Here is a 15424-nt window from a genome sequence, read left to right on the forward strand (position 1 = left end):
TCAAGATTGACAGTTTGCAATGAGTTCAGGAGAAGAAAATGGAAGAAGAAAAGATTCGAGACCGTAAAATAGTGAAACCCGAGTGGAAATAGTGAATCAAGATCTAAATGGATCCCTATCTTTATCTCTATCCACGGAGATACCGATACATATGGATAGAAATCGATCTGATATATGAGAAATTATAGAGATTGTTACAAAAATAATCTCCGTAAACAAATATTTTATTGATGTTATGCAATATTAAAAAAATATACAAGAGATTCTGTGAAAAGAGACCAGAAAAAAGCTTCTTCAAGATCATTGAGACAATAATTGGTAAGTGGGGAACAAAATTTAAACCAAAAACAGAATAATTGTAGGAATCGAATCCATGTTCATCAAAACTTGTGGACGCGTAGCTGAAGAAGTGGTTGTTCTTTCAATCTTGATCAACCAAAATAACTGTTCTAATAAGCTGCAGCCGTTCTTCAAAGGATGGCCGGCCAAAAGAAGGTTCCCAATTAGGACTTCCTATCACCTGGGAGAGCCATTGATTTGACTAGAGAAACTCATTAGAGAAATTGCATCGTTTTTGGACCGACTCGTTCTTATTGTGCCTCTATGGCGAAGGACGGTTTGGGGTGACTTTTCGCTTAAGTTAGAAAGTAATTCCAAATTGGCCCCATAGGAAAATCTTATATCTTATTTGGATATTTTTGTAACCGCCCCGACTTACCGCTAGCGGATATTGTCCTCTTTGTGCTTTTCCTTCGGAGCTTACCCTCTAGTAGGGAGAGATTTTCATACCCTTATAAAGAATGTTTCATTCTACTTTGTGGAGGAGATGTAACAACCCTATTGATACTGGTATGCTTGCAACGGAGAGAACAAACCTTAAAAAGTGCACGATGGATCCAAAGGCCATAGCCAATCATTCTTCCTTGCTGCGAGAGTGACTGCTGTAAGCAAGTGTGGTAGATCAATTCAATTGCAAATGCTACCATATCTTAAGACGAATGCATAACTTCATCATGAAGGTATCCAATGCCACAAAGGCAATGAATCAATGCATTTAGTTCAGGATGTGTCCTGTCTCCCATGCTAAAAACATACAGCCCGTCCTTGAGTTCAATCCAGCTACAACCCGGTGTCTTCTTAACATTTTGTTCCTTCATCGTTCGTCTAACCTGCAATGCTTCTTCATATCGACCTACGACTCCGTACATACTAGACATCAATACATAACTACCACTGCCACAATGCTTAGGTTCAAGTCGCATTATCTTTTCTCCAACAACTTTTCCCAAATCTGCATTCCCATGAAGTCGACATGCTCCCAACAATGCCATCCACAAAACAAGGTTGTCTTGAAGAGGTATTCTTTCAGCCAGTTCATAAGCTTCCCCCAGATGTCCAGCTCGACCGAGCATGTCAATTATACATGTATAATGCTCGATAGTTGGAACCACACCAAATTCAAGTTCCATTCGAGCTAAGAACGAGCGCCCCTGACGTAGAAAGCCCGCATGACTACATGCAGATAAAACTCCAACAAATGTGATAGCATCTGGCTTAATTTGAGCCTCACACATATGATGAAACATATCCAATGCTTCTTGACCATATCCATGCGTTGCATAACCCATAATCATGATGTTCCACGACGCCACATCCTTATTGCTCGTTCGATCAAAAACTCTGTGGGCATTTTTCAAGCATCCACACTTTGCATACATGTCCATAACAGCATTGTTTAATAATACATCATCACCGTCTTCATTTTTTCCCAATCCATTAACAGTCATATATCCATGAATTTCTCTTCCATGCATGAGAGCAGCAAAGTAAGAACAAGCAGGAAGTACAGCAGTGATAGTAATCACATCAGGTAGAACCCTAGAAGCTAACATTTTGTCAAAAAATCTCAAGGTACCATCATGATCAACACATTGTTCATGAGCAGATATAATTGAATTCCATGAAAATAAATCCTTCTCATTTATCATCTCAAAAATTACTAAAGCGTCTTCAATATGCTTGCATTTCCCATACATATCAATTAGCGCATTTGAAACTGCAACACATGAACTATAACCCATTTTTGTTACAATTCCATGAATTGCTCTCCCATTGTTAATGTCTCCCATTAAAGAAAAAATAGATAAAATGCCAGTAATTGTAAATCTACAAGGTGAAATCCCTTCTTCCCCCATTTTCTTAAAAACCACTACCGCTTTGTTCAGGTGACCAATTTTGGCGCAGCCATTGATCATTGCATTCCAAAGCACAACATCTCTCTCGGGTAACTCTTTAAATACTTTCTTGGCGTCCTCCATTAAGTCGAACTTCAAGTAAGTATTGACAAGTGCACTACTAACAAACATATCCAACTCCAACCCCAATTTAAATAAACAGCCATGAATCTTCCTAACCTCCATGAACTCACAACAAGCTCTAACTACACATGGAAAAGTGAACTTATCAGGCATTACACCCACTGACCTCATTCTCTTATAAAATTGAAACCCATGTGCTGGAAGTCTATTTGCAACAAATCCAGCAATTATTGCATTGTATGCAAACACATTACGTTCATGATATGGATCATGGAAAACTAAAACAGCCTGTTCCATTTGATTGCATTTAGAGTACATGTTGATCAAGCTAGTAATGGATGAAGGCAAATGCATAAATCCAGAAGTAATCATTACGGAATGTAGCTGCTTTCCTTCGGGGAGATTCTTGTGGTTCGCATAGGATTGGAGAAAAAAATTGCAGGTGGCTACATCATAGTGCATTTGAAAAACTAGAAGTCTGGAGGGTAAACTGAGAAATGGAGAAGAGAATAAATGGTGCTTCTTACCGATGATTTTCGAGAGGACGGTCTTTTTGCTCATTTGATTCATATAAGCCAGTGTGAGAATAATCACAGAACTTTTTATGAACAAAGGTGACTATCATCGATATCACAAAAAATCCACCGTATACGTCTTAATTTTGGCATTATCACCTACAATGAACAAAGATTTAGATATGAAAATGCACACACAGATATATACACACGAATACATGTTAGAAAAGAAAGAATTTCAATGGCATCATACAAGAATTAACTGGAACAAAATTTCTTAAAAACAGAACACTTTTCAGTATAGAGAAAACTTCATTATTTGAAATCTCAAAGCAATTACAAAAACAGTTCACCATATCAAAAATCAATAATAGGGGAAATATTCAAATAAACGAAAAAGATAGAGCAAATCAACTCAGAAAAATGTTGGGAAAAACCAGCAAGCCATCCTTTAATAATAATGAAGAAGGCTTACAGAAAAGGGATGACAAGACATCAGGATGGGTAACAAAATGTTTCCAATTGGTATCAATTAAAAGGTTAAAGTACATAGAATGGCTCTAATGTACGGTTAGTTTCAATCTACCCTTAAACGTTTTAAAATTTTCACTTCATTTTGATAGGGGAACGCACCAAATTCATGTCAATGACATAATTATACATACAGATTTTGATTTTTTTTTTCCCATTTCTGTTCACAGGGACAAATTAAAATAACAGAGATCCCCAATCATAAGTTCAAAGCAAAGCGAAAACCTAAGTTTTATTAGGGTTCTACAAATAAGGGTTTGTGTAAGTTCCATCTCCAAAGAACCCAAATTAATCGAACACGAACCATAAGCAAAAAAAAAAAAACAACAGGAAAACTCAGTTATCATCGCCTCTGCACTTATATAACAGTATGAAACGGAGAAGAAACAACATTATTCCATGAAATTAAAAAAAAAAAAAAAAAAACAACAGGAAAACTCAGTTATCATCGCCTCTGCACTTATATAACAGTATGAAACGGAGAAGAAACAACATTATTCCATGAAATTAAAAAAAAAAAAAAAAAAACAACAGGAAAACTCAGTTATCATCGCCTCTGCACTTATATAACAGTATGAAACGGAGAAGAAACAACATTATTCCATGAAATTAAAAAAAAAAAAAAAAAAACAACAGGAAAACTCAGTTATCATCGCCTCTGCACTTATATAACAGTATGAAACGGAGAAGAAACAACATTATTCCATGAAATTAAAAAAAAAAAAAAAAAAACAACAGGAAAACTCAGTTATCATCGCCTCTGCACTTATATAACAGTATGAAACGGAGAAGAAACAACATTATTCCATGAAATTAAAAAAAAAAAAAAAAAAACAACAGGAAAACTCAGTTATCATCGCCTCTGCACTTATATAACAGTATGAAACGGAGAAGAAACAACATTATTCCATGAAATTAAAAAAAAAAAAAAAAAAACAACAGGAAAACTCAGTTATCATCGCCTCTGCACTTATATAACAGTATGAAACGGAGAAGAAACAACATTATTCCATGAAATTAAAAAAAAAAAAAAAAAAACAACAGGAAAACTCAGTTATCATCGCCTCTGCACTTATATAACAGTATGAAACGGAGAAGAAACAACATTATTCCATGAAATTAAAAAAAAAAAAAAAAAAACAACAGGAAAACTCAGTTATCATCGCCTCTGCACTTATATAACAGTATGAAACGGAGAAGAAACAACATTATTCCATGAAATTAAAAAAAAAAAAAAAAAAACAACAGGAAAACTCAGTTATCATCGCCTCTGCACTTATATAACAGTATGAAACGGAGAAGAAACAACATTATTCCATGAAATTAAAAAAAAAAAAAAAAAAACAACAGGAAAACTCAGTTATCATCGCCTCTGCACTTATATAACAGTATGAAACGGAGAAGAAACAACATTATTCCATGAAATTAAAAAAAAAAAAAAAAAAAACATATCAAAGATGAAGAAGACAATGAGGAGTGAGCAGAGCTGAGAGAAATCTCAATACAACAACAGAAATCGCAGAACTAAAACGAAATGGTGTTAAGAATCAAACTTAAACTGAGATGGGGAAGTGGAAGAAGTGAGAAAGAGAAGCCTCACTTGCCGCCACTAGTGGCCTGATCGGAAACGAACTGCGCGTACTTGATGAGTAGCGGCTCGGACCATTTTTTAATCCCAATTGATATTAGAACCAAACGAGAGAGAGGGGAAAGCTTAAGACCACCATTAGCTCGGTAAAGGGAATGTCGCTAGGAGAAGGTTTCCACACCCTTATAAAGGGTGGTTTGATCTCTTCTCCAACCAATGTAGGACATCACAATCCACCCTCCTTCGGCGCCCATCGTCCTCACTGCCACTTCTTCCTTTAATCGATGTGGGATTGCCACCAAATCCACCCCCCTTCGGAGAACATCGAGAAGGCTGGCACATCGTCCGGTGTACCATTTGTAACGACCCAGATAAAAAAAGGTGCAACACGAGAACTTCCTAAGTGGTCACCAACTTAGTACTACTCTCGTCTAAGCACGCTTAACTGCAGAGCTCTGATGAGATCTAAGACATTAGGCACGCTTAACTGCAGAGCTCTGATGAGATCTAAGACATTAGTGCTAGCTGTGGATCTGGGTCATTATACTTTCCAACTAAGTTTAAAAGCTCGATTAATTGGTTTGTTTTTTTATAGTAATAAAGTAATTTTTACATTATTATTAATATTAAAACCATGGTTGAAATAATTAGGTAAAGTATATTAGATGTTTAACATTTTTTGAATGTTTGTTATTTAAATAAATATATTAAAAAAATATTTTTATTAAAATATTTTAAGAAAAAAATGGCTTAAACTTGGAGGTTGGTAAATTGGTCGTTTCTTTTTTCTTCCCTCTTTTTGCGGCCGAGTTCTATCGTTCTTCTCGTTTCTTATTCGGAAAGTTGAAAAGGAAGACAGTCTGCGAGAGATTGACTCGAAAGTGGTTGCCTTTTTGAAGTTCTGACCCATCAATCTCGAGGTATTTTAATTTCTTCATTCAAGTTTATTCACGACGGGTTGATTTAAATCTGATTTTCATTAGGTTATTGGTGTATTAAAGCTTCAAATTTATTAATCCAAGCCGGAAGTGAGTGGAACTTTGAACTGATTATAAAATCATTTGTCGTAGTGAAAAACAAGCCTGATTTTGATGATTCGAAGTCAGTTTTAAAATGATTGAAGATAGTTTTAAAATGATTGAAGATGTATTTCTTAATGATTTTGCACATTTAGACAAGTGTGATTCTAAGAAGGATGTTGGTGGCTAAGGGATTGGTCAGAATTCTTGTTCTATTCATCGACAAGGGCTCTCTCTTTCTAATTTACTGAAAAGTAGAGCCTAACCTGATGGGGTTTGTTGGTATGTTTCTGTCTTGTAGTGTGCTCTCGGTAAATGGCAGTTGGGCGAATCATATTATCCTTTAATTCCAAAACATTTTTTTGCATTCCTTTTTGTAGTGTGCTTTTATTGATATGTCTGGGGGGATTCTCTATGTGAGATTCATAGTTTGATGTGGCTTAGAGTATCAATGCCTACACCTTTGAATGATCAAGATTCTATGTATTCAAATGTGCGCAAAGAATACTTATTGATATGGTGTTTACGTATTCAAATGATAATGTTTGCCTTTGCCCTGTTGGTAAGTGATCAAGATTCTATGTATAAAGGTTTAGATTTTAACTTTTTCCATGTCTGATGGCTCATACTTAGGATTTTGGAGGATGGCTTCCATGAAAACAGAGTTGAAAAAAGCTTGGCAGTTTTTAAGATCAACAGAGTTTTGGAGGATGGCAGTGCTGTGGAATCTCTCTATCTTCTATTCTTACTTGCTGCTATTTTTTCAAAGATTTCTCTCTCTGTCTATTAAGCACAGATCTGGAACCTCCTACTCCTATGAAAGGGCTTCTTCTTACACCTCGGAAGACGTCGTGCCCCTTTGCGTTATCACCGGTGTAAAGTTGCCTATAACTTTTATGCTTGATTGAAGTTAAATTTGAATCTCTCTTTCTTTCTCTGCACGTACAGCTTTTAATTCATTTAGTATCTTTGTTTTGAAAGTTGTAGGCTACCTCTGGATTGGGTGCAGCTGCTGCTCTTGCTCTTTCTAAACGTGGTTTCTACGTAGTTCTTGGTTGGTTTCTTGTACCATTTCATTCGTTTTCTCAACTTCTATTGCAGTCTTGATTTTGATTTACCATTTGAATCTAGCAGTAATAAATTAACGCTCATTGCAAATATTATTGGACCCTGTCTTCATTTCCAAAACATCGTGTGGATTATAATGCTCCCAATTCTCATTGTTTACCTTCAAACTATTACTGCCTCTTACTTACAAAACGACTTCTGATAGAGTGCCGATAATAATTTCATTTATCTGTGCATGAATTTATTCAACGTATTTACCAGTAATAAGACTGTTTTTAATTTTTAAGCTCTTATTCTAATGATGGAAAAACAACTTAACTAAACCCTTCTTGATGCCATTTCCTTTGCATTAAATGTTATGCAAGCCAATCAAATCTTTCTCTACAAAATAACAGAGCTAAAAACTGATGCTTGTGTTCTTAAATTTTATTTTGTACTTGCAGCTGGACGGTCAAGGCATTTGTTATTACAGGTTTGCCTCATGCACTGTTTTTTAGTTTGTTTGATACCTACCTCATTTCATGTGTTATTCCTCGTTTTGGTGACTGCTTACATTGTCGCAGACAATGTCAGAGATAAAAAGGCAGAATGAAAAAGCCCTTCTTAAAGCTTTTCAAGTCGATCTTTTATCTGTTCAGTCAATCTTGGACTTCAAGAATTCCCTTCAGCTTTGGCTCCAAGGCTCTAAGATGCATCCTTCATTGCAACTTTTGATTAATAACGCCGGGATATTGGCAACGTCATCTAGATCCACTTCTGAAGGCTATGACCAGTTACATCTCTCTATTCCCTGTCTTTGTTCAAGTGTTTTAGTCTTGCATTAATGCAGTGATTTGAACGGTACTGTGCCTCTGAACTTAAATATAATTTTTCGACTTTGGATTAGTTTAAATGTAGCTATGGAAAACTGCTGTTGGAACTTAATACTCTCATGTGCCTCTTTGAACTCTTGTTCACTGTGAGATAATGAGCTATTTCTGTGATCCATTTGGTCCAGCTTTTCCGTTACCCTAAGCCTATCATTGCTTCTTTCTATGCTGAAATTGGGTTCTTCTCTCTGAAGTTTTGGCTTTATTTTGCCATTGTGATTTTCTAATTTTTTTTCTATTTCATTTTATATCTTATTTTCAAGATATTTTCAACCCGGCCTACCTTTTTAACTTCTTATATTCTCAGGATGATGGCTACAAATTATGTTGGCCCGTTCTTTTTGACTCAAATGTTATTGCCACTCCTGAAGAACAGCCCTTCTCCATCTAGGATAGTGAATGTCTCATCCTTCACACATAGATGTGGTAAGAATTTTCTGTATTAGAATGATAGCTCTCCACGCTTTAATTTTTTTACTGGATAATCTCTTCAAATGCTTGATTTGTTCATGAATAATGGGTCTTTCATCAACGCAATGAGATTTTTTTTCCATTGTGATACTGTCAACCTCGGTGCTGCCTTTATACATTTTTTCACTTTGTTCCAAATGTGTCTTGTGAAAGCAGCAACAACAGTAATAATGGCTTCATTGTGTTCTACAGTTTTTGATGTTCAGGTTGACGAGGATACCGTATGTGGAAAGCGCTTCGTGGGATTGGATCAATATCCATGTGCTAGTATCTATGAGTATTCTAAATGTGAGCAATTAATGTTTTGAGAAACAATTTATGATACTATTCTCGATTCTGACAAGCGCTATCCATTTTCTGTTACAGTATGCTTACTGCTGTTCTCCTATGAGCTTCACCGAAAACTTTCCTTAGAGAACAGATCTAATAAAGTAACAGTCGTGTAAGGGAACTTTGTCGTCGTTGCCTTTGGTTATCCTTGTTTCGTACTAACTAGCCTTCAAGGCTTCTGATATGGATCTGCTGATTTTTGTTTGTTAAATATGATCTCTTTCATATTCTGAAGTGTTGCGGATCCTGGAGTAGTCAAAACAAACATCATGAGAGAAGTTCCTACATATCTTTCTAGGGTAGCATTTACAATATTGAGGCTTTTGAGGCTTCTACAGCTACCTGAAGATGGGGTCAACTCCATTTTGGATGCAGCCTTTGCATTATCTGTGAGAATTTTTTGCGCTTGTCTGTGTGTGTGTTTCATAGTTCTATTAAGATCTTCAATTGAGTAGACTGAACTTTCTTTTGTCAGGAAACATCTGGTGTTTACTTTTTTGGCGGAGACAGTAGGACGGTCAAGTCTTCTGCTCGGTCATACGACACAAAACTTGCCAAGGAGCTTTGGGCGACGTCGTTTAATCTGTTCTTGAAATCCCAGATTGCTATTGAGGGAGGAACTAGTTCTTGAATTTGACCATTGGAGTTCAAATAGCTTCATATTTAGCACATTGTCAAAATTTATGAACTTGTAATGCAACCTACTCGAGGTCATATTTTTAGTTCGTTTAGGTGATGGAACTTTAGTATTAGGAAAGGTAATAAGTGTCTTCTCTATTGAATTATGCTTATATTAGTATAATCCATAATTAATTAATGCTTAATTTTATTTGCTTATATACGTATATTATTGTTGTAACGCGTCATGAGTTGGAAGTCTCAAGATTGATAGTCTAGAATTCTATCTTCTCAAACTTTAATCAAATCTTTTACGAGCACCAACATCATGATCTCCCTCTCCAACAACCGTGGCTTGTGTTGATAGACTTTAAATGACCATTAGACAAGTCTCCATACGAATGCCCATGAATGCGACAACCTCCTTATGGCAGTGATAACCGTGCTAGACCCTTTTCTAGTCGAGGAAGAAAATAACTATTGGACAGGTTATTATACTCAACAAGTTCGATATGAAGTGATACCTGTGGAAAATAATCGTTGGACATGTTGCTTGTTGTTCAATTCAAAACATGCGCAATTGTTCGAGTATTCTGGCATCTAACATATCAAGTCATCAATATGTCAGAGGTTTAAATTTGGTATCCCATATTTGTTGTTCTAAAGAAAAAGAACAACTTTCTTGTTCCATTTCTATTTTAAATTCTAACCATTTTCTGACTGAGTTGAAAGAAAGAAGTCTTCTAAAGTAACAAAGAGGAAAATAATTTCACAATAAACCTAAAGTAATGTACCTTAGTTACCATTGTTTCTTATCTTATAGTTTATGTTGCATCACAATACTAACAAAAGAGATAGAATAGAGTAACATAATAAAACTGGAATTAATTAGCTAAGACATCATCTAATAACATATCGTCTACAATTTTCCTTCATCGGTATCGTTCATGTTCTCAATATCTCAACGTCACCATAAAAGGACGTTTTCTTTCCACATCTTTTGACCTATCTCTGCACTAGTACATGAAAGCTGAAAAACCTAAAAAGTAACACAAAGAGGCTATACTAAGACACAAGTAGATAGTATATCCAAAACTCTCTTTGAATCATAAGTCAGTCAGCCGACTTCACAACTATGAACTAAGAATGGATTTCATTTCCTCTCTAACCTGAGGTCCTGAGATGGCCATCATGATGTGAAAGAATATTTGTACGACCAAAACCTTTATCCTTGATGCTTAACTTATCAAGTAGCTCACTTCCTATTCTGGAGAAACAGCAGTCCGAGAAATATGTTACCTCCGCATACCACGATGGCGTTCCCGTTTCCGGAAGCGTTCTAGCATGAACTCATCTGTGGCAGCCTGCCTTTGTCCTGCAGCCTCTGTGCCAGTATCAGTTGGTTTGGAACCAGAACCATCCTCTTGCAAATTTCTACCCTTGTATAGCTCAGGATGTTCTGCATATTTTTTATTCCTTGTCAGAATTAATATAACATCTAATAAATTTTAGGAGTATATTTTCCTCCCTTTCTCCTGATATCAGGGCGTTTAGTTTATGATCTAACAATCCAACTACCCATGTGTAGAATTTAGATAATAGGCACGCATATTTGGTATGCAGAAAATTTGTATGAAACTAAAATCTTAGGTACGTGATCACCAAAACTTAAGCTCACGTCGAGAGTAAATAGTAGAACAACATCATCCCAAAGGATAAACAATATAAAGAAATGAAGCACCTCTTCTAAGTTTTTCAGCATAATCCCTGCCCCGGTGGAAATAATCAGCACTAAAACTTGAGGGGATGCTAAACTCTGATTTTGACCGACCCACAAATCTCTTCTCCTGCAAAAGCTTTTTTGCAGCCTCGGTTTCTTCAATGTTCTTCAACTTGAATCTGTCACAAATAGAGCAACGAGCAGTTGAACACACTTCATAAATGTCAGTGGAAAATACCCACATCCAACACAATTATGACAGATGCTTAATTTTATACGGCACTTCAAATTATTTAACCAAGGAATCAAATGCTCCAAAGTAAAACTTAATTTCTGTGTTACAATACAAAATAGTAATTGGATCAGTATGATTCCATTTAATCTCCTGCTTGATCTTCATTGCTCATAATTCACAGAAAGTACACAAAAGTGATGATCACTGGCAGAAATTAATGAAGTTCTTTCACAAAGGAGGAGAAAGGACATACTCAATTGGCAGCTGAACCTCTGCAATCCCTGTAGTCCACTGAGTGGAACTTTCATTAGAATTTCGTCTTTTCACCTGACAACAGTCCAAAAATGGCAAGTGAAATCAAATCCCAGAATACACGAACAAAAGCCTAATGCAGCACTCAGCCGAATAGAACTGAACAGACGAACTGCGAAAGAAGAGACAAGAACACTACATTGGCTACTCACTCACTTTAAGATGCTCCGGGATTTTGTATAGTTCATCTTCCGCCTGGTTCAAGTCATTCTCAGCACCTTCTACAGTCTCGAGAGTTCTCCCCCTTTTCTTTGCCAGTTCCTGTTCGATGTACTTCAACCTGTTAAGAGAACCCGTCAGAGCTCCACTTTTAATCAAATAGATATATTTGTTGAGAAACGACATAATTAAGGGGAATAATACATATTAGGATCTTCAACCATGACGGCCGTTTCCTGAGCGAAGGTATCCTGAAGAACCAAATCATCCTTGTCGCCTTCGCCTCCCGCGCTTTCATTCTTACTGCCCCCGCCGCCACCAGTTTTACTGTTAGCGTCAGTGGATTTCCTAACAAGACCACCGCCGCCGCCGCTGGCGCCGCTAGCACCGGTGGTGCTGGTCTGCATCGATACAGATGGAAGTGCAGGAATTCCAGCCCTCCTCTCCCTCTGTTTCTGCAAAAATTTTACCTCCTCCAATGCCATCCTGTGCTCTTCTTCTTCCTCCTCCGATTTGGTGGCAGTGGAATTCGCCCCATCTCCTCCATCTTCTGTATCGCAACAATTCCTTTTCCGGAAATTCTTCCTTTTCGACTGTTGATTCATCAAATCCCCGCCGGAGAAAAAACCCTAGTTTCTTGCTTTCTGAAATTGTAATCTGAATCCAATGATCCAATAAAGTCCCGACTCTCCAAACGCTTACACAATTCTATTTTCTTTCCCTGTGAAAAAGAATGCATTATTTTAAGAAATATTAAATTATAATTTTCTTTTTAAAAATATTTCAAATATATATATTTTTAAAATCTCATTAATAAACTTTAAACTAAAAAAAATAAAATAAAAAATACTTTAATGTTAGTTTTTTAATATTATATTTAAAAATTACCGATTAACTTTCACGAGCATTATTAACTCCCATTAACTAAAAATAACCGTAAATATATATACTAAAATCATTAATATCTCATTTTAAAAAATATTACTGAAATTTCAAAAACTAAATTAATACCCATTAATTAAAAATGCTTATTATAATAAGTATTAACTTTCACGAGCCTTATTTAAGGCCCTTTAATAACTGTGAATATATACGCAAAAATCATTAATATCTGGTTTTAAAAAATATTACTAAATTTTCAAAAAATTAAATTAATACTCATTAATTTAAAAAAGAGATTAAAAAACACTTATTATAATAAGTATACGTAAACTTATATTCTAACATTTTCCTTTTTTTTTTTTATTTCTTACTGTCCAAAGGTTCAAATTCCTCGTATTTTAAGAAAAAAAATAATATTTACCAACTAAAAATAAAAATTAAAATATAAACCCGAGCTAAAATGATAAAAATTAAATTGAAAAAACAAAGATTTAGTACTAAAATAATAATAAAACTTTTTTATTTATAAATTTTAATCACATGTTTTTTTAAAGATGGATTGCCTAATTGAGGCTTTTTAATATAATAAAAAATTGATTTAAAATGAAATAATATAAAGATAATATGTAGCTTAATATATATTATAACCATAAAAATATAAAATAGTAGAAACCAACACAATTATTCCTCATTTTTCACGAACAAAAATTATTCCTCATTAAAAAGAAAAAAAGTAATAATAAAATCTCAGTATACATAAAATAGATCACTTCTTCTTAGCCGCAATCTTAGATTTTATCTCTCCCACCTCTTGGGAATCAATCTGAAAAGCTCTGGCGAGGACGCCGTCGTCGACGGCGGGGGATGAGGAAAACAAGGCGGCGGCGACCGACACAGTTCCGGGCAGCTGGCTGTTGAAGGCGGCGATAACAGAAGCGGGTTTATCCTTGTTGTTCTGCTGGAAGTGAAGCAGTCCCTTGGGGAAGACAAAGATTTCACCTTTTTTTATGGTTTTGGAAATCAGTTTGTTGGCGGTAGTTATGATACCAACGTCCAGTTCCCCGTCGAGGACGAAGACGATCTCGGTGGCGCGTGGGTGCACGTGTGGCGGATTCAGACCGCCGTCCGCTGCGTAGTCAATTCGGGCGAGGGAAACGCCGAGTGTGTTGAGGCCGGGGATTTTGTCGACGTTGGCCGGTGTGACGGTGGATCCAACGGAGTTGTTGATGGTGGCGGCGTTTGCTAGTCCGGTGAAGAAGAAGTCGGCGGCTGTTATGTTGGCATCTTCCTTGCATGGGAATCCGTTCACTTTTGTTCCTGTAAGATCCAACGGTCCAGGTGTGTTCATCTTATTAGATCTAACTCAATTAATTTCACCATTTGAATTTGGTTATGAAGAGGTTAAGTTAAAATAAATAAAAATTAAAAAATACATTTTTTTTATATACAATTATATATATATATATATATTTAATTTCATAATTATTTATTGAATTATTTTTTAACACGTTTAAATAAATAAAAAATTTATAAATTAAATTTGCTAATGAATTCTTTTAAAATTAGATTGGATATTTTAAATTTAAAATATATATATATATATATAGATATATTTATTTTAATTTGATTTAATTTCATAATTATTTATTTGATTATTTAGTTAGGAGGTAATTTTTTAAAATATATAGTAAAGTTGAGTGATAAATTTGAATTAAATGTTTAAAAATAAATAATAGATGTTTTATAATCCAATATTTTATTTTTATTAAAAACAATATTTTGAATAAATAACTCAAACAACCGGAATCAACCCAGCCTAATTAAACCCAAAAGATTTATAGAGAATTGTTTGGGTTAAAAATATTTACAACTCGAACGAATGAGGTTGAATTTGAAAAAATGCCCGAACCCACTAACACCGGCACGATGTTAGCTATAATCACTTACATACATACCTTTGGAAGTATCAGCAATGCATAAGTCTTGAAGTGCGTCGGGGTCGGAAGCACGAGAGCCGGGAAATATAGCAGCAGAAGACAGGACAAGGAATAGGAACACGAAAACTTTTGATGGATTCATGATTGATGAATTATATGGGGAAAAGAATATGAAATGAAGAGGAGGATGTATGGTTATTTATAATATGGTTGAAATAGTATATAATATATCAATGTCACACCCACCTTAGCTTGCATGGTATGGTAATGCAAAAAGCACATCTAAAAGAGGCTTAGCCTTAAATTCAAAGCAATTGGAATGAAACCAAACAAAGGACTGAAAGTTGGGGTAGTGACTAATGAGAACTTACCATTTGGCCAATGGTCCTTTGAATTGTGAGAGCAAAGGCTGTGAAAATGGGGTTGGTGGAGTAGTTTTTGTTGGGCTAGCTGTTGGGGAGGTTGAAATGCCCTTGTCTCTTGCTTACAAAGTAAACTCGAGCCCGCCCGTGACAAATGTAGTAAATACGATAATAGTTATCATCACGAACGTTAATGGTTCGATGTCCACCTCGGCTGTATCATTCTAGTCCCTTATACTTTAGATGTGCTCTGTTTTAGGGCATATTCGATAGCGTACTTCCAACTCTTGAAATTAACCATTATCGTTAGTTCTCGATTTTTTTTAAAAAAATATATTATGGGTTTTTTTTTTTAGTAAGGTGAGTTATCATTATGTCGTAAAGTAGACAAAAATATGTGGCTTATGGTAAGTTTAATCGACGAGAATTGTTGTTATAGAAATGAATGTTAAAATTTATACTCATTTGTATTTTTAGAAATTATGCTTGC

The 15424-nt window shown here is 35.4% G+C and overlaps 4 protein-coding genes across 7 annotated transcripts; 1 reads left to right on the forward strand and 3 right to left on the reverse strand.

The window, feature by feature from the left end:
- Positions 1-218: 218 nt before the first annotated feature.
- LOC111445604 (pentatricopeptide repeat-containing protein At3g14730-like) lies at positions 219-5095 on the reverse strand. 3 transcript variants are annotated; one of them, XM_023084097.1, is made up of 2 exons: positions 4965-5095; positions 219-2992 (listed from the first exon to the last, which is right to left on the reverse strand). In XM_023084097.1, exon 2 carries the CDS (start codon positions 2886-2888, stop codon positions 990-992), a length of 1899 nt encoding a protein of 632 aa, XP_022939865.1. In that variant the 5' UTR covers positions 2889-2992; positions 4965-5095; the 3' UTR covers positions 219-989. The 3 variants fall into 3 exon arrangements, with proteins under 3 accessions (XP_022939865.1, XP_022939867.1, XP_022939866.1); XM_023084099.1 differs by lacking the exon at positions 4965-5095 and having other exon boundaries at positions 219-2440; positions 2846-4958; XM_023084098.1 differs by lacking the exon at positions 4965-5095 and adding an exon at positions 4918-4956.
- Positions 5096-5707: 612 nt separating this feature from the next.
- On the forward strand, positions 5708-9568 carry LOC111445574 (dehydrogenase/reductase SDR family member on chromosome X-like). Its single transcript, XM_023084043.1, has 10 exons — positions 5708-5872; positions 6605-6846; positions 6959-7025; positions 7483-7511; positions 7603-7811; positions 8216-8334; positions 8572-8667; positions 8746-8821; positions 8945-9098; positions 9185-9568. Exons 2-10 carry the CDS (start codon positions 6616-6618, stop codon positions 9338-9340), a joined length of 1137 nt encoding a protein of 378 aa, XP_022939811.1. The 5' UTR covers positions 5708-5872; positions 6605-6615; the 3' UTR covers positions 9341-9568.
- A 619-nt stretch (positions 9569-10187) lies between these two features.
- LOC111444801 (protein COP1 SUPPRESSOR 2-like) lies at positions 10188-12466 on the reverse strand. 2 transcript variants are annotated; one of them, XM_023082853.1, is made up of 5 exons: positions 11958-12466; positions 11751-11874; positions 11536-11609; positions 11099-11226; positions 10188-10786 (listed from the first exon to the last, which is right to left on the reverse strand). In XM_023082853.1, the coding sequence occupies exons 1-5, from the start codon at positions 12356-12358 to the stop codon at positions 10623-10625; spliced, it is 891 nt and encodes a 296-aa protein (XP_022938621.1). In that variant the 5' UTR covers positions 12359-12466; the 3' UTR covers positions 10188-10622. The 2 variants fall into 2 exon arrangements, with proteins under 2 accessions (XP_022938621.1, XP_022938620.1); XM_023082852.1 differs by having other exon boundaries at positions 11069-11226; positions 11958-12464.
- Positions 12467-13298: 832 nt separating this feature from the next.
- On the reverse strand, positions 13299-14752 carry LOC111444803 (germin-like protein subfamily 2 member 4). Its single transcript, XM_023082855.1, has 2 exons — positions 14591-14752; positions 13299-13952 (listed from the first exon to the last, which is right to left on the reverse strand). Exons 1-2 carry the CDS (start codon positions 14712-14714, stop codon positions 13402-13404), a joined length of 675 nt encoding a protein of 224 aa, XP_022938623.1. The 5' UTR covers positions 14715-14752; the 3' UTR covers positions 13299-13401.
- Positions 14753-15424: the final 672 nt, after the last annotated feature.

The sequence above is a fragment of the Cucurbita moschata genome, unplaced genomic scaffold, assembly GCF_002738365.1.
Source record: "Cucurbita moschata cultivar Rifu unplaced genomic scaffold, Cmos_1.0 Cmo_Scf00007, whole genome shotgun sequence".
In the NCBI taxonomy this organism is placed as follows: Eukaryota; Viridiplantae; Streptophyta; class Magnoliopsida; order Cucurbitales; family Cucurbitaceae; genus Cucurbita; species Cucurbita moschata.